The sequence below is a fragment of the Acomys minous genome (assembly GCF_964271855.1).
Source record: "Acomys minous genome assembly, chromosome: 16".
NCBI lineage: Eukaryota > Metazoa > Chordata > Mammalia > Rodentia > Muridae > Acomys > Acomys minous.
Window position 1 is genome coordinate 287,955 of NC_140498.1, and position 23,874 is coordinate 311,828.

At 47.7% G+C, this 23,874-nt stretch overlaps 1 protein-coding gene and 1 pseudogene across 2 annotated transcripts; both read right to left on the bottom strand.

Moving 5' to 3' along the window:
- Positions 1-160: 160 nt before the first annotated feature.
- XAF1 (XIAP associated factor 1) lies at positions 161-12,690 on the bottom strand. The gene is given in 7 exon segments (XM_084763258.1): positions 161-1,525; positions 1,528-1,546; positions 4,756-5,046; positions 7,639-7,724; positions 8,583-8,811; positions 10,515-10,650; positions 12,323-12,690. Coding segments are annotated over 7 exon segments (939 nt in total). The 5' UTR covers positions 12,355-12,690; the 3' UTR covers positions 161-1,379.
- A 9,259-nt stretch (positions 12,691-21,949) lies between these two features.
- LOC311586330 (cofilin-1-like) lies at positions 21,950-22,713 on the bottom strand (annotated as a pseudogene). The gene has a single exon. The product of its transcript is annotated as a cofilin-1-like (transcript).
- Positions 22,714-23,874: the final 1,161 nt, after the last annotated feature.

Genomic DNA, 23,874 nt, shown 5'->3' on the forward strand with positions numbered 1-23,874 from the left:
GCACTCGGGAGGCAGAGGCAGGTGAATCCTTGTGAGTTCCAGGCCAGCCTGGTCTACAATGGGAGTCCAGGACAGCCAAGGCTACACAGAGAAACCCTGTCTCGAAAAACCAAACCAACCAACCAACCAACCAAACAAACAAACAAAAAAAACCCACAGCTCTCACTTCAGAAGAGATGAAGAGATAGTTTATTTTGGAGCCAAGTATGAGTGATCATGGCCCAGAAATACAGATTCAGTTGGCCGCCAACAACCATGTTCCGACATGCTAACACTTTCTGTGAAGTTTTTATAGTAATAGAACCAAGAGTTGGTTTACAGATTCTGGTGACACAGCAGGCAGGTAGGACATGGCAAAGCCAGGAGACCTTGCTGTAGGCCCCAGATGCTGTATGGACTTCCTTAGCAGATGGGGTTTGTTCATCTGTTCCAAAAGCTCTACCTAAGAGCCACAGGGCGTTAGGTCACACACAGGTGTGGGTGCTAAGCAGCTACTCAAGGGCCTAAGATAGCTTATGATACTCAGTGCTGGACGTGCTTCAAGCTAACTTCCCCCACAACCCCTACCGTTCTGAAAATGTCAGCCTTTGTAGAACGCCGAGTTCCGTGCGTCTACTTTCTGGGAACTTTAATTCTCTCTGCTCTACCTTCCCACTCCGCTTCTCTTTCCCTTCTTTCCCGTTTTTCTCTGCCTCCCTCCTTCCTTTCTCCTACAGGCCCCTCACTCCTAACATGTCTTGCCCTGAAAATTAATGAAGGCAAAGAAATAGGACAGGGAGAAACTTAGGACAAAGCTGGGGTTTCTTGGGCAGCCCAGCTGTTGAGCCCAGGTGCATACAGAGGAACCGAAAACCTTTTCTCCTGGCCACCTGTCACTCCAGGCCCTACAGGATCCAGCTCAGAAGAAGGAAAAGTCATCTTATGAAGCCTAAAGATTAAAGCCTGTTTCTTTTCCTAAATAAAGACCACGCAAGGCTCTGAGAGCAAGCGACAGTTGAGTGTCCTGCCCCAAGCTAGAATGACAGACATCCTCACACCTCCAGGGGCCATTGTGGAAGATAAGGCAGAAAGGCTGAGGGAGCCAAAGGACCAGGGCTTTGAAATGCTCGCTTCTGGATTTAGCAGGGCCATGGCTGTTATAAACGTGAGCACACATCAGCTGTGGTTCCTTGCACAAGACATGCATACGTGTGTGCTAGCATGTGTGTGCACACACCCAAGCACCCTCGCACAGGGGATCAGGATGTGAAAGCAGGGAACTGTTGGAAAGAAGGGGGTTCACAGGAGTGGGATGGGGGTGAGAGAAGTCATTGGGAATAAGTCCGATTACAGTACATTGTAACCATGCATGAAACTGTCAACATTAAAGGAAAAAAAATTCAGTTACAGAGATTGGTAAAGAAAGCAAAGTTGTGACCACTGTGGAGGGGAGCAGGGAAGCCGGTGTGAACTGGAGCTCTTCCGAATCCTATGACCTCTTTCCTCTGGAGCCAGCTGGCCCTCCTCACTTGGTTTTCTTTTGATGGGCTAACCTCAGGCACTTCTCCTAAGGAAATGAAAATAGATATTAAAAAGCTTCAAGTGGAAGTGCCTGGCGTAGTGGTGCACACCTGTAATCCCAACACTCGGGAGGCAAAGGCAGGTGGATCACTGTTGAGTTCGAGGCCAGCCTGGTCTACAAAGCTAGACCAGGACAGCCAGGCTACATAGAGAAACCTTGTTTCTACAAACTAGTAAAAATAAAACAAAAAACAAAAACAAAACAAACAAACAAAAAACTTTACGTGGGAGGCAAGTTGCTAAACTATTTTCTGTAGTTGGTCCTTCCCACCAACAGAAGCTATCAAAGCCAGGGCTTTGGGAATGCCACACCAGCACTCTACTGCACAGCCAGGCCCCTCCAATGGTGCAGCCCTCTGTGTGGTGCTGTCCCTTGTCCCAAAACATGAGCCAGGTGGAGGGGTTGGGGGAAGGCGACCTGTGACTGAGACTAGGATGAGATGGCATAGAGAAGACTGAGCAGGGAGGGTGACTGGAGACTTGGGGTAGTGGCTAACGGAGGCGGGCATCATGGGTGAACCGGAAGAAGCACATGTATGGCTTCTGTGTAGCCACTGCAACCAGAGAGCCTCACTGTTTACTTGGTCAGTGCCAAGTCGCAGAACCGAGGGACAGAGGAATGTACATAGCAACACTCCCAAATGTTCGTGTTTGTGCCTGTCTGTATTGTAGGGCTGCTGGGTGAAATACAGGATGACGCACGGACTTTCCATTTCAGAGACTCTGTGTGAGAGACAGTGACCCTCCCTTCGTGATAAGAGCAGGGGAGACTCAGAGTAGTGAAACAAAAACAAGCAGCCGAAGCAGTTTACAACCTTGTAAAGTCTCTAGAGAAAAGGCAAAAATGGCTAGTGCTCCCATTTGGTACAAATCGATGTTTTTGATGGTTCTCAAGTGTGAAATGCTCCTGCCCACCTTTTCCCACAGGTTCCTGCGGGGTGGGGTGGGGTGGTTTGAGAGCCTCTTCTATCCTAGGGCAGGGGCTCACTGTACAGCAAAGCAACTTTTCAACCCCGACATAAACTAGGAAGCACCCAGGCAGATGAGCACCAGCTGCTGGCCAGAGATGACAAGGCCGCAGTGCTTCCTGCCTACCTGCGATTTTGGGAGTGAGCTGTAAGTGCACTTACATACTGAAATGCATTTCCATAGTGAAAATGGGCCAGAATAGTAGATTAAAAATAACTCTCCATTCCTTTGAAATTCAAATTTGATTGTGAGTATTGTATTTCTACTTGCCAACAAAGGCGGAGGAAAGTGTGAAAGGAAATACCTCACCAAGGATGAAATTAGTTCATTTTTATAAAATTTACAAATGCGTAAGTAAATAAGATTTAGGAACCCCCTCCCCCAACTTTTGAAAGACTGCACACCTTATAAGTGAAAAAAAAAAAGGTAAACAGCAGAGTAATAAATATACTAAGATAACATATAGTTGGCAGACAGTTCGTCCCTGCACTTGCTGTTAGAGAAGGTGGAGTTTTGAGAGGACACCTGCAGGCTGCTGAAATTGCTTTCTCCGTGATGTGTCTGGAGAACTGGAGTAGGAGGGGAGAAGAATTAGCATGATGGACGAACGTTTTACCGCTGAACCATTTGCCTACTCTCCCCTCCGTCATTTGTTTTAATTTTTGACAAAGGGTCTCACTATGTAACTTAGTTGGCCTTGAACTCACTATGTAGCCCAGGCTGTCCTCAGACTCAGGGTCTTCCTGTCTCAGCCTTCCTTTTTAAAAAACGTTGTGTTTGCACCTATGTGCAGATATGTGTGTGAGGGTCCATGCTCCCATGTGTAAAGGCCAAGGTTGCCATCTTGGTATCTTTTCTTAGCATATTTCTGCCTTATTTTGGGACACGGTCTCTCACTGAACCTCAAACTCACCGTTTTGGCTAGACTGGTGGATCTGAGTCTCTGGGACCCACCTATTCTCTGTTCCCTTGGCACACTGAGGCTCTGGCATGAGTCATTGTGCCTGGCTTCTGCAGATTTGAACTCATGCTTGCATAGCAAACTCCTTAACCACGGAGCCATGTCCTCAGCCCCTGCCTTGCCTTTCCTAAGTGCTAGGATTATAGGAAATCACCAATAAACATGACTGAGTGTGCTGGTTAGTTTTTTTTTTCTAACTTGACACAATCTAGGGTCTTCTGGGAAAAGAGACATTGGCCTATAGCAAATCTGTGTGTCATTTTCTTGATTGATAACTGCTGTAGGAGGGCCAGTTTGTTGTGGGTCGTACTGCTGGTGGGCTGAGACAGTCATGAGGGAGTAAGCCAATAAGCAGCATTCCTTCATGACCTCTGCATCAGTTTCTGCCTCTAGATTCCTGTCCCAACTTCTCCAAGCAGTAAATTGAAATAAATCCACTCCTCTCCAAATGGCTTTTAAAAGACAATCATTTGAAATACAATCATTTGGTGGAGCAGTAGTGGTGCACACCTTTCATCCCAGTACCGGGGAGGTAGAGGCAGGCGAATCTCTGTAAGCTCAAGGCCAGCATGGTCTATAGAGTGAGTTCCAGGACAGCTATTGGCTACACAGAGAAACCCTTTACTGGAAAAAACAGAAACAAAAAAATCCAAACAAACCAAACCCTCCAAACCAAACCAAAAACCAAAAACCAAACCAAACCCCCAAAATCAAACCAAACTCAAATAAAACCCAACAACAAAACAAAACAAAGCAAGAAACCAACCAACCAGCCAACCAAAACAAACCCCAAACCCCAAATCACCACCAATAAAAAATCCTCCAAAACCCCAAAAAGATAGTCTTGAATGGAAAGGCCAGGATGCTCCGGGTATGCCAGAGGCAGGTCACCAGCTGCCTTCACACCTGGAGCAGGGCCCTTCTGCTCTCAGGCCTGAGCTCCCTTATCTCCTCCACCTGGAAGGACTTCACTGCTGGCCCTGGGCTTGGCTGGTTCGCTGCCCAGCCTTGGAGTGTTGCCATGTGCAGGGCCTGGTATAGCTGCACTTACAGAGAGGAGAGATCCAGTTCTACCCTCAAAGGTGACCCCGTGACTAGGAGGTGACACAAGCCAGGTAGCTGGAGAGAGGAGGCGGGGGAGGAGCTGCCCGTCCACAACACTGGTAAGGCGGGGGGGGGTGGGGGGGGGTGGGGGCAGTTAAGACACTGTGCAGCAGGCTCCCAGCCATGTGAGGAGACAGGAGGGTGAGGGGAGGGCGAGGTACCTGGTGCCCATTTAGAATAGGCATGGGAAGTAAGATTCCACACTGACGACACCTCCGTAGGACGTCATAGGCAGCCTCCGGCTGGAGCGCAGATGTCAAAGGCAGATCCACAGGGCCATTTTGATCCTTTGTCTCTTGTTTTGTTGAACCGCTATTTTTTGTCTTAGGACGAACATCTTTCCTCACCGTGGATGCTTGCTTTTCATTCCTCATATTTGCAAGGAACGAAGGAATGATTATTGGTTTTCCATTCCGAAGATATATCACAGTTCCTGAGGCCACACATTGTTTCTGCGAATGCGAGTAATGTGGCAAATTAAACAAGCAATTACTTCTCTGTAATAGTTGGACAATACAGCTGAGATAACCTGAAAAGCTTCCCCTATAAACACTTAGAAATGAGGGATAAAGGCCAGCGAGATGGTTCTGTGGGTAAGGGTGCTTGCTGTCAAGCCTGAACACCTCAATTTGATCCCTGGAACTCAAAAAGTAGAAAGAACCTATCCTCACAAGGCCTTCATTCAGTACACACACACACACACACACACACACACACACACACACACACGGGGGGGGGGGAGGTGTAGGAAGGGGAGAGAGGAGAGAGAATAAATGTGTATGTATTTTTTTAAAGTGCTGGATAATATAAGGCAGACATTCACTGTCACAGCTGACTTTGCTAAAACAAAGGAGACTCAGGTTCCACGGATGGAGGTTTGGATGCCTCCCTCTAAAATCCAGGGTTTGGGGGCTGGAGAGATGGCTCACTTGTAAAGCAACTTGCTGCTCTTGCAGAGGACCCATGTTTGGTGGATCTCACATCCATACCAGGCCGCCAGCTCACAGCCACCTGTAACTCCAGTTCTAGGAGACCTAATACCGTCTTCTGGCCGCCAAAGCCACTGCACACATATGGTGCACATACAGACAAGTAGACAGACATATATACAAATGAATAAAAATACATTTAAAAATAAAGGCATGATGGCGCATGTGCTTGGGAGGAACAGGCAGGTGGATGTCTGTGAATTCAAGGCCAGCCTCTCTACGTAGTGAGCAGGCCAGCCAGGGTTAAGTAGAGAAATCTTGCCTCCCCATGGCCCCTAAAAAAAAGAAATTAAAATCCATATGTTACAATATGCTCATAGGGAGCTTCGTGTTTGGGAGGTGAAGGTCACAATGGCTCCTACTGCACTTGTGGGATTATAAAAGGGGTAACCTAGCTAGTTCCTAGATTGCTCTTGTGTTTTGCCATTTGAAACTCCAAATGCCAACACTCTGAACTTGGGTTTTGAGGCTTCAGAACATTGAAGAATGCATCTTTGTCATTCAGAAATTACCCAACCTGTAGTCTTCAGTCACAACAGCGCAAATGGACCAAGGCCCTGGAAGCCATGGGAAGTTAATCTTGTAACTAGGGGCTTGGGTGAGAGGAAAAATGCTAACTGGAAGCTGGGCAGGAAGGAAAAGCCCCTTCCCCTGCACCACACTGCCAGGAATGGCATCTCAGCTGCTGCAGTAAACAAAGAGCTAGGTTGTCTCTAAGGTCTCCTGAGTTCTGCTGTTCCGTAGTGGTTTTATGTTTTATTTTTTAAAGACAGTGTCCAGGAATTCTGTGTAGACATGGATGGCCTCGAATTCACAGATCTGCCTCCTGAGTGCTGAGATAGTCTGTGTGGGTTTTGTTTGTTTGTTTGTTTTAAACAGTTTAATTGTTTAGAAAGATGAACAGCTCTCTGTCCTGGTGGGTGGGGGCAAGTTCCTAGGAAGTTTCTCAGGAGGAAAAGGTTCTATAAGACAAGAGGGCAACTTGGCTCAGTGATGCACTAAAACACATTTAAAGCTATGGAGGGATCAGTCTAAGAGTGCTCTGTAGTGGGTGTTTTTGTTTTGATCCCAAGTGTGGGATGTGAAACAGATTGTGAGAGAACAGGTGGTGTTTGTCCACTGGAAAAGGGACTGCCTCTTTTGGGGGCATGGTCTTTGCCAATTGATAAATATCCTAGTACGGACTCTGAGGGGGAAAATATATATAAGATTTATGAGTCCCCATACAAGAGGCTTGGCTTTTTTGGCTTTTTGGTTTTGGCATTGCTTCATATGGTTTGGCTGTTCATCACTCCACTTTGAGACACCCCTGGAGAGAAATGTTCCAGAGAACACTTCAAGGTACCGTGTTCCAGCTGCTGCTCTGGATTCTGGCTGCTGTGGTTACAGTCACCTTTTCTGAATTGCTGGTTTGCTGTTTACAGGTCTGCTGAAATCCTGAGTATGAAGGGTGGAACTGCTCCAAGGAACTGAGTCTAAGAAGGTCTACTTCTCCTGTTCCCATTAACCTCTTTCCTCTCCTATTTAGGGTAGGTGGGTTGGAAGGGAGGTATAAGCATTAAAGAATCCCAAATAAAGTAGGTTTGAAAAAGTTCAAAGCCTACATCGCTCTTAAGTAAAACCAGTCAACCAACTACATCATCTGACGTCTTTGGAGCCTCCTTTCATACCCAATACGCTGTGGGCTTTATTATGGAAAGATGGGAAAAGCCCTTTTAGCCTCCTCAGGGAGTCCACAGCCTAATACCATGTGGGGAGAAAGCCTGAAAGGGCAGGTCCAGTTGAGGCCCACAATGCAGTGTCCAGGCCTGAAGGTTGGTGATGGTCAGAGGTGATCAGGGCCATCAGGAGTTGCCAGGACTGCTCTTTGCCACAACCTACTATGTGTGCCCAAATTTGGAACAAAGTAAAGCAAAACCAAATGGAATAACATGCATTTTAAACCTTTGATAACTGCGCTATGCCAGACTTACACGGAATCTGCTGTTCACACCTTGCGTTTTAGAGCACAGACTGGCTACTGGCACAGTTAGGAAGTGGGTAACTGCTACTCACCATATGGGAGACATACTGATTTTCTGGAATCATTTGTTTGCAGTGATCACAGTGTTTTTTTCTTCCAGGAGATACAATTCTCTTCCCTGAGTAAACACAGAAACAGCACAAATGACTGCTCTTGACAATGGCTAGCCTGCCTCTCCCCTAGTTGCTCCCATGGCCTGTACTCACCAGCTCCCATCTGGCCATTGCTAATTGCTGCGGTTTGAATGAAAACACCCAGCTCTCCTTGTGGGCTCATGTGTTTGAACACTTGGACCTTAGCTACTAATGATGTTTTGGAAAGCTATGGCATCCTTATGAGGCAGAGCATCCCTGGAAGAAATGGGGTGCTAGGCACAGGCTTAGAGGTTTCTTAGCCTAGTTGCACATCTTGTTCTTTCTGCTTCCTGACTGCGGGTCCACATGACCAGTGCAGTGCCTTACATTCCTGCCATCAGCTCTTCCGCAGCACAGCAAGGTTGTTACCTCCTGGAACTGTGAGCCACAATAAGCCCTGCCTGCCTTAAGCTGCCTCTGAATCTTATCAGTTTTTTTTTTTAATCACAGAATGATAAAAATGGTCAATAGCCTTGGACATAGGCTTAGTGCTGGAGCTGCAGTGTCTAGTCTTGTTTGTTTCCTGATCTCTCTGCATGGTTTCATCTATAGGATGATTCAGGTGTGGCTTACCAGGCTAGGGTCACGTCTTTGAAATCTAAAGAAAGCCCTTTACTTGTGGCTTTCCCTCCTTGTGTGTGGCTCTAACATCCCCATCCCTGGCCAAGTCATCTAAGGCCACCGCAGAGACACAAGAAGGCGACTCCAGTTTAATGGTACCATACAGAATGGACACTCATCTCTTCTGTGCTGTCAAGGGTTCCAGTCCTTGCATCCTTCCCAGGAGACTGCCTGGCCCTGGAAGCTGCCCTCTCCCTCTCCAGTGCACCCCTGCTGCTCACCTTCCTCGGGCCTGCCTTTTGCACTCAGACATGCCTCTTTGTGCTGGGCCATTGCTCGGAGTGTGATGGGCTGGTTGCAATGTGGACAGCGCTCCGTCCGGCTGCCACAGTGGGACTCGTGGACATCCAGATTATTAAGGTGCACAGCAAGCTCACAGAACTTGCATTTGGCAGGGTGCTGTTGGCTTTCCTTGGACTCTGGGAAGGTGGAGGGCACAGGCCCAACTCCCTATGGAATTGAAGCCAATCAGAGAAAGTACGGGCGAGAGTCAGAGTCAGGGACTGCCCTTAGGGACTACAGATAGTTTTAGACTTGTCCTAGTTTGCTTTTTGCTGCTGTGATAAACATCATGACCAAAAGCAACCTGGGGAGAAAAGAGTTTATTTCACTTCCACTTCTGCATTGTAGTCCATCACTGAGGGAAGACAGGGCAGGAGCTCAAGGAAGGAACCTGGTTACTGGAGGAATGCTGCTTACTATCTTACTTGGTTTGCTTTCTTTACAACCCGGACCACCCGCCAGGAGTGGTACTGCCCACAGTGGGCTGGGATCTCCCACATCGATCATCAATCAGGAAAATGCCCATGGGGCAATCTTATGGGAATTTCCAATCGAGATTCCCTCTTCCCAGGCGATCATAGCCTGGGCCAAGTTGACAAGAACTAACCACCTCACTCATGGACCATGGAAATCTCCCTTGTCAAGCACATACATTTGTATGTATGCAAAGCACGTACATTTGTATGTATACTCATAGCAGAAGGATCTGCATCTCTGAGGGCGGGGGATGGTTCTTTGTTCTTCTCCTAGCCACTCAGGTGGGGAGGTACTGGCCTGGGGAATCTATGACTGGCCTCTTCTCCCCTCTCTGCCTCTTTCTCCCAGGTTGGCCTGCTTGCCTGTAGAGGAGAATTCACCCCAACTTCAGTAAGTGGCTTGTGCATGCTTCTGACATAGTACAGACTACCCAAACTGTGCTGGCTAGTTTTATGTCAACCTGACAGAAGCCAGAGTCAATTGAGAAAATGCCTCTGTAATATCTGCCAGTAGGACATTTTCTTAGAGATTGATGAGGGAGGGCCCAGCCCATTGTGGATGGTGCCATCCTTGGGCTAGTGGTCCTGGGCTCTATAGGAAAGTAGACTGAGCAAGCCACGGGGAGCAAGCCAGTAAGCAGGACCCCCTCCATGGCCTCTGCATCAGCTCCTGCCTCTAGGTTCCTGCTCTGTTTGAGGTCCTTTCTTGACATCCTTTGACGATGAACAGTGATGTGGAAGTGTAAACCAGATAATTCCTTTCCTCGCCAAGTTGCTTTGGGCATCAAAAGCAGCTTTGGGTTTCATCAACGCAGTAACTTTAACTAGAGTACAAACACGTGTTCAGAGATGTGGGTTCCAGCCCCAGCCCCTGGCCTTTCCTTACATCGTTTGGGCTCCCCATGCTCCCCATGTGGGTCCATGAGATCCTAGAGGGTGGAGACCGAGAATGGCTGCTTCAGTTTTCCTCTAGTGCCCATCCCAGGGCTCAAGAAGTGTTTGCTGGACCAGGTTAAATGGTGGCCTGAGCTTGAATTCTCAGATAAAGCCACAAGGGACTGACTCAAAGAGGCAGGAAAGAAGACTGAGCTGGGCCCACCTGCTACCACCTCACAGGTCTCTGAAGAATGTTTAGCCTTTCTTAAAATGGATCCCTGTCCTGCCAGACCCATCGTCCTACAATGCGGAGTAGAAACGGAGAAACTGAGGACAGCCTCAGTTAGCACAAACCAAAACCAAAACAAACCAAAACCCTTTTCTCTTCCCAAACAGAGGCCAGACACCCCCCCCAACCCTGCCCCTCCCCCCCAGCCCCTCCCCTCCCCCCATCCTGCCCCTCCCCCCCACCCTGCCCCCCCCCCCCCAAGGCCTCTGTCCCACATGCCACCTGCTCACCTTCTGGTGGACAGCTTCTACATGTTCCTTCATCTTTGACTGTGGGATGGGCTCCTCACATTCCGGGCAAAGGACCAGGAAGCGCAGGCAGTGGGCCTCGTGGAGGGTGAAATGGAGAGAGGCCACATTTCTCTTGCTTCAGGATAAAGTGGGGCAGGGAGTGGGGTAGGGTGCGAGAAAGGAAGGTTCACGGAGTTGGTATAAAGCAGGAAGCCTTGTTGCATACCTGGGGCAAGTTCTTCCCAGGCCTGCAGCATGGAAAATACAGTGATGCTGATGATGCCCTCCTGCCCTACTTGTGCTGGTGAAAACAGAAAAATTCACAAGCATGAAATAGGTGGGGGCAGTCTACAAAGTCCCATACTGCCCAGGAGGGTGGGAGGAAGGAGTGGGAGGAAGGTGTTACCAGGGCAACAGGGCAACTTCTGAGAGTAATGGCAGATTGAGTTCCTGTGCTGTGAGACAGTTAAGTGACATATGTCAAAGTGTGTACTTTAAATGTGTACAAGTTAGCTAGGCCTGTCGGTACAGGCCTGTAATCCTAGCTGTTCATAAGACTGAGCTAGGAGGATGGCTAGTTCAAGGCCTACTTAGGCTATAGAGTGAGTTCAAGGTCGGCCTGGGCAACCTAGTGAGGCCCTGTCTCAAAATGAAAAGGAAAAACAGAGCTGGGCATACTAGGACTCAGCAGCCTGCTTGGCTCAGTGTCCAGCACCCCCCTCCACATCCCCCACATACAGAGAGGGAGGAGGGAGGAAGGGAGGGAGGGAGATGAGGTGAAGGGTATCCTTTACTAGTTATCTCTTACTAAAGCCATCATGAAAAAAATTAACAAACAAATCAGCTGACATTGCAGCCCTGCGACAACCACGAGTCCCACATGGGCAAAAACAACTTTCAGAATCTTCAAGGGTTTCCCGGCTGTTTAAGAGGAAAGTCCACCCAGCAATCTCTGTTCCCAGGCTCCCCTGCAACTACCCTGAGAGTTGCTGGGATGCAGGAAGGTCTCCCACTTGCAGGGCAGGATGCTCTTCTTTGACACACTCCTCACCAGAAGTGCTGTTTTTATTCTACCCGCTCATGCTGACAGCAGCTCAGGAGAAAGAAAACACTGGCTGTATGTATCCTTAAAGGACCAGTTGTCCGAGGGAGGTGTCTCAGGGACCCCGCAACTGGGTCATGGCCTCAGTGCTATTAGCCTGATCAAGCTGTCCCCACAGCTGCACAGATTTGACTTCCCTTGCTCTGCTCACCCTCTCTGTTCTGCACGCCTACACACTCAGCACTTCTTCCATAGTCTAGAGATCCTGAGAGATGAAATGGGAACAAAGGGCTTACCCCAGTTACTGCAACAGGTGGGTTCTGAGACAGGCTCCCTTTACTTGGAGGTGTGGTCACGGCCTCCTGCCCTCTGTACTCTACCTCGCAGCTCCTTTGCCAGGCAGAGGGCAAGAATGACCCTGGAACACCACCCCAAGGTCCCTGTCACAGACAGGCGGGAAAATCGTGCTTCCAGGACCCCATACTAGAATTTAAGCTCTGACAGGAATGAACAGTCTGCTAGGGCCATGTCCCTGGCTACTTTGTAGCTGGCCAGGCAGCCTGAAAACCCATGCTGAGCGGAGTGTAGTGATATTGAGGTACCACTGAGCACACTACCTAGAGATCTAGTTTTGACCGATGCATTCCAGGGGTCCCCGTCCCTTTTGGCCCGCCCTCTGGTGTGTCCCACGTCCTCCTCACTTCAGAAATAGCTTTCTCTGCTCTGCCCCTGCCTCTGATCAGTCCTGGAGGAAATGCCTTCTTACCAGTTCTTGCACACCTGGAAGTCAGCCTCCATGGTCGCTTCTCGGAGTGTTTCTGTGGAGTTTCAGTTTTGTTTTCTTGCACACAAGAAAACAAAAGTGAAACTGTTTCACCAGCCTAGCTCATAGCAGCTGGGAGGAGCGGACTTGCAGAATTCTCAGCTTAGGGCGGTTCCCAGGTCCCTTACAGCTAGACACTCCCAGAAGGCCATTCTACAACATGAACTAGTGCCCTGCCATGCCCCTCATCCTGTGCTGTCCCCGTGCTACTGTGACTGTGACCTCCAGGGTCGGGTGGTCAGCAGCCAGGTCTTTTCTGGGCAGCACAAGGGCTTCTTCCTCCCGCTCCCTTCCTGACTGGCTTTACTCCATCTGAGTCCCCGCCCCTTTCTCAACCTGTGACGTCACTCCTCCACTAAGGTTCCGTCTGGTCCCTCTGGTGCTAAGCTTGAGTCTCTTCCCTGAAGAAGCAGCTCCTGCATGCCATGCACCTTGCTTGACTTTGAAAACAAGGTTTGTGAGGAACACGGCAGGGGCTGCAGAGGCTTTAGGGCAAGTTTGGGAGCGGTCAGAGATAGCTTGTCGGCTGCTGCAGAAAAACAATGATGGCAAACACTGAGGTAAACCCAAGGGGACAGGCAACATGAGGAGGCTTTGTTATCCCACCCTCAGCTGGTAAAACTAAGGCACCAAGGCCCTGAATAACCCGCACAAGTTCCCAGGCAACATGGCCCACCCAAGGCATGACACTTCTGCAGTGAGTCACTTGCACTTATTCTGCCCTTGGTATGAATGTAGGTGCAAGAAAGCAGAGGGCTGTGTGAATATGATCAAGTTGCATTACATAAAAATTAAGAGACAAAAAATATAGCATACAAGATTTCACACAGGGCCGGTTCATGCCTAAAGGCGCTTGCCACCAAACCTGACACTGTGAGTTTAATCCCCGGAGTATGCATGGTGGAAGGAGAGACCTGACTCCCTTGAGTTGTTCTCTGACCTACACACACACACACACACACACACACACACACACACACACACACACAGTGTTTTGAATATTGTGTACAGTATGTGGTAATCTCAGCAGACAGCTATGCTACTGGCTTGAGAACTTACTGTACTATACCCCTTATTTAGAATACATAAACCCCTAGGTTCAATCCTTAGCATGGCTCAAAATGAAAAAAAAATCAAGAAATCACAGTGTTTACTATTGACATAAAAAAATGACGATAATTCTGAAAGAAGAATTGGCTTGTGCTGAGCCAACTTGAATGACTGTGCCCCAGAAGTATAAACAAGTTAGCACCCCATCCCCCAATAACGTGGTTCTCCAAGGATGTGTGTTACCGTTTGACTGTGAAGTGTCCCCTGCAGACTGTTGGACTTGAATACTTGTCCCAAAGAAAGCAGGTGTGGTCACCAAGCAGGTGAACTACACAAAAGTGGGCAAACCTTAAACAGACCCAAATGTTGCTTATATCAGGAAAGGCATCCCCAGCTGGCCTGGGGTGCTATCTTAGCCCCAATCTTAAGGTTCAGTAGAGTCCAGAGGTCTGTCAACCTGCTGTACAAGATTTTGTTCAGTAACTACAAAACTGTAACAGAAGCCAATGATATATGGCCACCAAAGAAGCCTGAACCCCAAGGGTCCCAGGACCTCCTCTGTGATCTAGATTCCCTCTTTCATGGAGTACCACCCAACAAGAGCCTCTATGATGTGTGTGTCAGCCACCTTTGGGACCTGGCTGCTCCTGCCCCAGGCTGGCTCCTTTCCTGGTAGAGCCAGTAATATCTCAGGGCAGACAGGGGCTGCTTCTCTCTTGCACCCTTGGATATCATTTCAGTGAAGAACCAGAGCCAGGAACATGCCCACAGCAACAGCTTTAAAACACCAGGCACAAGCTTGCTGAAAGCCCACAGCTTTCATTGGTTTCTCCAGAAAGGGGTTTGCCCAAGCTAGATATGACAGGTCTGGCCAGTCGTACCTTTGACTCTCCCACACACAGGGACCAGCTCTGGAGAAGTAGGACTGAGCCCACAATAGTGCTTGTTTCCTTGACCCCCCCTTCTCAGGCCATCCATGTATCCATCCCTCTGTCACCATGCCTTCCTGGCTCCAGGCTGGGGGACGGAGAGCCAAAAGTGGGTCCACTGTGAAGTCTTGCCCTCCTTCAGCTGTGTGAGTAGGAGGCAGCACCTTTTGGGGAAAGGGTTAAGAAATGAAAGACCAGACCCTACATGATTTGGGTGTGATGGATATAGGGGAGAGATTAACAGTAAAGAAATTTACATCATTAAAAATAATTCCCCGGGAATGCCACACTGGGGGAAGGGAGAGGCTGAGATGCTGGTTACCAGCAGGAGGAAGAACTTGTCTTCCGGGAAGAGATGCCACATAGTTCTAACAACTTGGTGGGCCACCTTGCAGGAGAGACTGGAGCTGAGACAAAGATGGTGGAAGAGACATGACCACACCTTGACAGTCTCTGTTCAGTTATGTATACTTAGCTCTTCTTTGAGCCTAAGCCTCATGTCAGTGTCACCAAGACAAGGTCACTCACTGGGCCCCTTTGTTTATTATCCTTCCCAGTGTGGACACATTGAGCGGACTTCTTCCTCTGCTTTTCCTGTTACTTATCTCTTTAGCTGGGGTATTCAGACAGAGTGGGTAAGCATAGCTTGTTGGGACTGCCAGAGCCTAGGGTTTCACCCTACAAATTTATTTTAGCAGGAAAAGTGGGTCAGAATTCAGAGAGTCCAAGACTGGTATCTTGAGCCCCTGCCCCCATCAGGTAAGCAAGCTCCTTAGTTCTGTGACCTTTGCTGCCCACTCTTGTCTTTCTCCAGATGTCTGTGACCACCAAGAACAAGGGGGAAAAACCCACGAAACTCTCCTAGGCTGCGATCTGCCGAAATGCCTCCAGAAAGGCTGGTGCTGTCAACAAGGCAGATGTAAGGGGGGCAGCCATGAGAAGAGGGGTAGTGACAGGGATGGGAAGGACAATTAGAAGTGACTATGCAGCCAGGTGGTGGTGGCGGTGGCGCACGCCTTTAATCCCAGCACTTGGGAGGCAGAGGAAGGTGGATCTCTGTGAGTTTGAGGCCAGCCTGGACAAGAAAGCAAGTTCAGGACAGCCAGAGCGGTTACACAGAGAAACCCTGTCTCAAAAAGAAAAAAAAAAAAAAGTGACTCTGCAGCTTCTGTTGTGATTTGTTTCTGATTGTTTTTCACCTATAACCTCAGTTTTCTTACAAGACTTTACTTCTTGTAGAATGCCTTTCTCCTGCTCCATCCCTTTCTTTTCCTGTCAAAATCTAGGTTTCAAGAGTGAGTTCTCTGCTATCTCTGATGCAGGACCCATTTCTTTTTATCTTTGTACTTCCTGTCTGGAACACCTCAATTGTTCCAGTTTGGAATTTGAATGTCCCCCAAAGGCCGGTGCGTTTGAGGGCTTGGTCTCTAGCTCAGGGCACTACTGGGAGATAGTTAGGATGTAAGGCCTAGTGGGAGGAAGTTAGGTCATTTGAGCTATGTCCTTAAAGGGGGAATTGGAACCCTGACTCCTCCTTGTCTCCCCCTGTGCCTCCTAGGATCATGAAATGGGCAGTTCTCCTCTTCCATGTGCTCAAGCAAAAGTACCCAATTATTTTTTTCAGGGGTCTGAAACCCTTTAAAACCTGAGCCAAAATGAACCTTTGCTGCTAAAACATTGTTAACCCCAGGCACTTTATCACAGTGATGGAAAGCTGATGAACACCAAGCCCTTTCTGCTCTATCACCTGCATTTCTGAGGGGACCCATGTGCCTTGGGCCTGGAAGGCAGCGACCTCTGCGGTTTGCAATAGTGGCAGCCACATGTTGGCTGGCCTGAATGGATGAGGATGGTTGTGTGTTTGAGATAATTAAATAGCATGCTAGGAATCTCCTCCACCCACACACAACATTCTAGAAAGGAAGGGTTCTTAAAGTGGCAACAAAAACCATCTTCTTTTGATTTTTAAAAGAAAACTTATAATTATGAAAGTATGCATGACTACACGTTCTGTTTTAAGAACAAGGAACATTACAGATAAAAAAAAATTTCTTTTTGCCCACATGCCTGCTCCTGAGCCATTCCTATTTTTAGCCAGAGTATGGATGCAGGCACAATATGGCTGGCACACAGCCTATCCCCTTTCCCGCTGCAACTTGAAGCCCAGCTGGGGGCTTGCAGGACTGTATTCTTCTGTCATCCATCTCTGGCCAGTCACCGACCCTCCCCAATCCAGCCCCATAAAAAAGCTGTAGAAACACTCTGTTGTGAACTTAGAATTCCTTTCTAGGACACTGCGGCTACCCGCTCCGAGGCTTGGCAGTCGTCTGGAGTTTCCTGCAGTGGCTTTGTGCTAGGCCTGTGGGTCAGGAGAGGGGAGGGGGCTTGTGAAGGTTTGCACAGGGAGCCAACCCCTGAGATGGGATTCAGACAGGCTGCTGTGTGGTACCTTCCCCTGGGACCCAGAACACTGGGTTGGTATGAAGGAATAATAGTACATAATTTGACACACTGATTTGACAATAAAAAGAGAGATTTTGTGTGAAAGCTGTCTGAGATCAGGAGGGGCAGGGGAGCACCTTCAAAGAACATTAGTGTAGGTAGCCTTGAGGGAGATCTTGATACAGCCTACTAAGCCTTTCAAGGGATTGGCAGGCTAAGGAAAACTCTGTAAGAACAGAGGTGCTCTGCTTCCCAAACAAAAATTACACATCAGAATTGCACACACTCCTGCCAGCTGTGCAGAAGCACATGTGGTCAGAGTGGGCTCGTGTTCTGGGAGACATGATCATAGACATTGCAGTCTCGCTGAGTACAGCGTGTTAGAGTGGGAGTTTGTTTTTCAAACCACACACAACTGCATCAAATGACTAGTCTCTCAGCAGAATCCAAGCCTGGGGATATCTGTGACTGTGTTTGGGGGCAGGCTTCAGGCCTGGCTGGTTCTTGAAGACAGAAGACTGTCCTGGCAGCTCGTGCATAGTTGGCAAGCACAGGAGAGGAACCTGGTCATTAGCCCCATGGGCTAGACACAGACGCTCTAGGCGCTCAGTGCTTTTCCATCCACTCCTGTGGGAAGTCGGCTTTTGCAAATTCCCATCCCTCTTACCAGTTAGAAACACATTTGTCACACATCCCCACCCATCCAGCCAATCTGCAATCCCAACCCAATCTCATGGACATTTCAAGGCTCTTGGGAAGACCCTTCGATCCCACCCTGTAAGGTTTTTATTTTGGTTTGGTTATTTACTCATTTATCTGTTTTTGTCCAGGGCCTTGCACGTTCTGGCTGCTGATTGAGCACTCTACCACTGAGCTGCATCCTTGGCCCAGGTAATGTTTTCAGAGCTCCTTCACTGAGGCCATCTTGGGTGTTGTCAGAGCTGTACTCCAATCCTGACAGTGTTGCCAATGAGGAGCTTGAGATGCCTCAGCCTTTCTAGGCTTCTGTGTTTCCGTATTTATTGAATGTTACCAGGGCCCCGGAGCATTTTGGGAGTCTAGGTGCTCCCAGAATATGTGTGCAAAATTAGCCATCATGTCAGTGTGTGCCTGTTCGGAAGGGTACACCCACATCCCCAGGCATTTAGGAATGACTAAATTAGTTGACTTAAGTCTTTGAATCTTTGAGATTAAAAGAAACCAACTTCCAATACAGGCAACACATATGCAGAGTTACTAAAAGGTATAATGGAATCAGAAGAGGAAAGGGTGGCCGCTGTTTCCTTGTGTTTGCTCTTTTAACAGGAAGAAACAAGTTGTGGTTAGATGAACAAAAAATGACAAAAAATGGGCTAGCGTGTATATAGCTCAGCAGTATGGTACTTGCCTATTATGGACTCTGCTCTGGGATTAACTCCTAACCCTGCATATAACTGAAAAAAATATGACACATGTGGTTAGGCATAGTGGCACATGCCTTCAATCCAAGCACTCAGGAGGCAGAGGCAGAAGGATGTCTGTGAGTTCAAAGCCAACCTGCTCTACACAGTGAGACCCTGTCTCCACAGGGGATGGGTGAGGGGCAAAATTCTGCAGCTAACATTTTCAAAATGGCCCTACACTGCATAGTGATGTCAGCAGTAGGCTGTACATAAGCTAGTGGCTCTATAAGATTACAGTGCAGCTAAAACTGAGGTGAAAACACACAAGAACTATTCAAGAAAATTTCCCAGGACTAGAACTACAGATCAAATGGGCCTCTATTCAATGGCTTACCACGAGTTGGACAAAATCTAAAGTGCAGCACTAGGGCAGTAGTTACTCCAAACCAGAGGGAACATTAAAAAATGTCTTCAAAGCTTCCTGGGAGAAAAAAACCCTAGGATTTAGGAGCAGTCACAGTGACATTAGAACAGAAGAGTGAAAAACGCAAGTGGATGTGTGATGTTGGTCTCCAGTGTCACTCAAAGGCTGTGTATGAAGGCGTGTTCCCCAGTTGACAGTACTGCTGAGAAGTGATGGAGCCACTAGGAGGCGGGATCTAATGGGAGGGAAGCCAGGCCATTTGTAGGGGAAGGCATGCCCTTCAAGGGCCTGTTGAGACCCTGGCTCCTCCTTTCTCTGTCTTTGCCTCTTGGCTACTGTACGGTGAGAAGCTTTGCCCTGCTACACGTTCCTTGCCTTAATGATCTGTCCTGTCATGTGCCCAAAAGCGACAGAGCCAACTGTCCATGAATTGACGTCTCTGAAACTGTGAGCCAAAATCAATCTCCCCTGAGTTGAATGCCGGAGACATTGATTCTCCGTCTTGCATCCTATAGCTATCCAAAATGAGTCAGGGCATGCACACCTGCCTCACAAGCTCTCCTGGGAAACCACTGTTGGTTGTGTCCCAGTAAGATGAGCAAATAAACCAACAAGCAATATGGCATAGGATGAAGAAATAGGAAATCCCACAGAGGGGAGGCGGAGGGAAAGTTCGGGTTGTTGGCAAGGAGAAGTCCCAGATACCAGTTGTGCAAGCAGGTCTAGAGGACAAGTGGTTCTGGCTGGAACGGAACAGACGGTTCAAGGACTTATTTACTTTTAGCTCCAAAGAGATAGTGATAAATTACCTTATTATGTTAGACCATGTGGGAAATCATAGTAAAAGGTTGTCTGAGATTCAGGAAGAGTAGAAATAAATAGCTTGTACTTTAGGAAGTTCAGTGAGTAGAAAACAGGCACGATCCCTGAGGAAAAATGTAAAAGGCTGGCAAAGTACTCAGCATCACAGGGCTCAGCAGGCCATTGTTCTAATAATTTGAGCATCGACTTAACCAAAATATTGATAAGATATATCGAGTCGACGTAGGGAGAGGGGAAGAGAAATGGAAGAGCCAAGCGCTTGTCTCGTATGAGAGGAAGTTAGCAAGTAGTTTCTGAACTTGAGAAGTTGCAAAATCATAGTTTATTTTGTTTTGAAATGTGTAGATAAATAAATACTGGAAGAGCCTTCTGGAGAGCCCTGTTGCAAGTGTTTGCCTCAGGGGAAGAGTGGGAAGAGGTGGGGTAGGAGGGCCAGTAATTTGTTGTTTAATAACCTGCTTTGTAGCATTGAAAGACCTCTGGGTCCTTCCTGGGACCATCTCAACTGTCTCTCATCCAAGTACTAACTGGGCCCAACCCTGCTTAGCTTCCAAGATGAGACAAGCTCAAGCAAGGTCAGGGTGGGAAGGCTGTAGACCATCTCAACACAAACGGCATGGAGAGAACAGGTTGACTGGGTGACCATCTTGACCAGACTGGCGAGACCACCATCTTCCATTCCAGGCACATTGTGTGTGAGAATTCTGACGGGAACAGTGAGTGAGGACGTGACGACCCTGCTGGCCTGTTTCGCCTCAGCAATAGCTGGGTGGGCAGGAAGAACAATCGGAACAATCACAGAATTCTGGGGAATTCTCAGAGAACTATGTTTGTACTTATGTGATATAAATGAGAATATTTTAAAAACTAAACTTTAAAGGAAGATCATGTTTTATTTAGAATAAAAAGGAACCCATGAAAATATAAAGAATAGCTATCCACCTGTAGCTTTAGAAAAAAAAATATTAGTAGTAAAAGCCTCTATGTTTTTCACTTCATCACCCTTGTTTCTCCACATATAAGTACTCTCCTGAGTTTGGAATTTATTATTCTTTCTCTATGGTTAAAATATTTATCACATATTGTGGACCCATTAGCTATATGATACTGTCTTTTGCATATGGTTCAATCTTTCGTAAATGAAATGAAAATATTTGTATCTCTTTGCAGTTTGCCTCTTCCTTTGGCTTTATGTTTTAGAGATCTGTCCACATTTGTACCTAGAATTCTATTTTATTCATTTTAATTTCTGTCAAATATCCATTTAGGGGCTAAAGAGAAGGCTCAGTGTTTGAAAGCATTGCCTGCTCTTGTAGAGGACCTGGATTCGATTCCCAGCATCCACATTGTGGCTAATAGCCATATGTAACTCCAGTTCCAGGGGTGCTACACCCTCTTCTGGTATCCAAGGGTACTGCATGCATGTAGCGCACAGACATGCATACAGGCAAAGGCACATCGTAGACATAACATCGTAAAAAGTTTTTTTTAAAGGTATGCATTTTCACAAATGTGCACTGAGTAGTTCATCCTTTCTCCTATGAGTTAGGAGTTAGACTTTCCATGCTTTTTTTGTCATGAATAATGACACCACAAAAAGAGTCTAGGGATGGTGTGGTGGCTCAATTCTTTTTTTTTTTTTTTTTTTTTTTTTTTTTTTGGCTCAGCTCTTAAAAGCACTCGCCTTGTAAGCCTGACAACCTCACTTCAATTGCCCGATGCCACAGTCATAGAAATTGACTGAGACAGAAGTTGGTACCAGGGAGTGGGGTGTTGCTGCTCCTTTTTTTTGGTGTGATAAAACAGAAGTCTTGTGGGATAGCAGGGAGAAGTCCCGACGAGGAGCCAGTATTGATGGGGGTCACAGAAGCCAGAGATCCAGACCAGTGGCTCACTGCAACGAGCAGTTGCAAGTGAGTAATAAGGGCATAAAGCAGGGCACACTGTGACATACCATAGCTTCCATGACGAGATGTTTTCTATGTTTTTATTGTCGTTGTTGTTATTTGTGTGTTTTATTTTGGTGGGGGAGGTTGCAAGGGTGAAATGCAGATATGGGGGGACAGGGAGATGAGCAGGACTGGGGTGCATAATGTGAAACTCACAAAGAATCAGTAAAAAGGTGTTTGTTTGTTTTGGTTTTTTGAGACAGGGTTTCTCTGTGTAGCCTTGGCTGTACTGGACCCATTTTGTAGACCAGGCTGGCCTCAAACTCACAGCAATCCACCTGCCTCTACCTTCCAAGTGCTGGAATTACAGGCATGTGCCACCATGCCCGGCTAATAAAAAGTTTTTTAAAAAGAAAAAATATATATGTGTGTCTTCAGTATTTATCTTCAGCAGCATCTAAAATGCTTTAGTTTATTTTTTGTTAATTAGCCTTTTTATTTTTTTATTGATTTTCTTAACTGAAGGTCCCTCACTGGTCCTTCCACTGGCGCAGGGTGGCGGGGAGGGGGGTCATTTGCACAGTTCATTTCCACACAGAACTGAACAGACAAGCACAGAGTCACCATTGTGCTTAGAACTTGGCAGCATGGGCTGCTCTTCCAAAGTGGGGTGCCTGGGATGGAACTTGGTCGGCTTCAACCCAGGAGGAATCAGAAGATGGAAAGCAGGTTGGGAAGGCCAGACCCAACTGAGATGGAGGGAAGAGGACGGTCCAGGGGGTAGGAGGGGTGTTTGGCAACTGGGATGAAGGGATTGCCCTCCCCCTGCTGGGATCCCGCCAGCCCCCTGGGTCTTGCAGGAAAGGGGCAGCCAGCAACACTGGGGCTGCTGGATGCTCCAGGTAGGGCACTGGAGGGGTCCACAAGAGCTTGCCCTCCAGGGAGATGATGGCGCTGCCACCTAGTTTTTCTGCCAGGGTGCAGCAGTCCTTGACCTCTTTGTAACAGTTTGCTGGCTTCCTGACAGCTTCTTCTTGATGGCATCCTTGGAGCTAGCATAGATCGTTTTGCTCTTGACGGATGCCCTCTCTCGGGCCCAGAAGATAAACACCGGGCTCCCCTTCTTGCTCTCCTTGATCTTGTAGGTTGTGCTGTAGAGAGCGTAGTGGCAGTCCTTGTCTGGCAGCATCTTGACAAAAGTGGTGTCGGGGTCGACCACAGCTTTCCCCACATCTCCTACGGATCTCTTTGCCCTCCAGGATGATGTTCTCATCCTCACTCAGGCAGAAGAGCACCACCTTCTTGTCTTTCTTCACTTCTGGCGTTGAGGATTTGGGAATGTTCAGTCTTCGAACACTTTGATGAGACCATCAGAGACAGCCACACCAGAGGCCATGTTTCCGGAAAGGGAGACGGAGAGAGCTACAGAAGAACTGAGCCACCGCAGCTGCTGTGGGGATCTGACTCCTATTTTTTTCTTTAAGCTTAAGTATTAGTTTGAGCATATGAAATTGACACTTACAGGTTGAAATGAACAATTTTATATAGTTTGGATTAGCATCACTGTAAACATTTAAATGTAAAGCTGGGGAGGCATGAAGCCGTTCATCCACGGCACAAAGGCATAGTTAGCAGCCATTTTCTGGGGTGGGCTATTGAACATATGTAGATATGGGTAATGTGGATTTCAAAGCTAGAAGAGTCTCAGAAGGTTTTACCAGAAAGAAATGTTTGAGGAGATAAATGTTTCACTATGAGGAAATGTACACATAAGAAAACAGGCTGCTGCTTTCCAGTAGGGTGTTGTGGTAGCTCGTTTGTTTCACTATCAGCTTGCCACGAATTAGAATCAGCTGAGAAGGGAGCCTCACCTGAAGAACTGTACTGACTGCCGGAAAGGGGGCGTGGCAGGTAGAAAGGGGCGTAGCGGGTGGAAAAGGCGTGGCAGGAGGAAGGTCATTTCTCTTCTGCTCTGCCCAGTCCCTGTTCCCTCTTGCCTCTGAGCTGTTTGTTTTTGTTTTACTGTGACTGCTGCTGATATTTCTTCGCTGGTATCAGAACCAGCGTGTGTAGGCTTCTTTCATGGACTACGGCCCTTCTATGGTTTCATACTGGGACTGCTGAGGCACTCAGCCTGGTAAACTGAGTAACTACCAGGTTGTCAACCACTTTAGTGTGGTACAGTCACTGTGGGACTGTTGCAACTGCTGAGGAACCTAAGCCTCAAGGACTGAGCATCTACCAGGTTCTCTGTCTCTCAGGTGTGAGACACCTGTTATTCTAACATAGACCTATTTAATAAATTCTTTATATCCTGTATCCTATTGGTTCAAACTGAGAATCCTGACTAATACAGACATGCATTTTTTAGATTTTTTTTTACCCAACAGTTAAAATAAACTTAAAAGGCCAGTGAGATGGCTCAGCTTAACAACCCGAGTTCAATCCCCAGCACCCATATGGTGAGAGCAGAAAACTGACTGCTGCAAGTTGTCCTCTGACCTCCATGCATGCTCATCCATGAACTTGAATGCACATGCACACAATCGCACAAAGT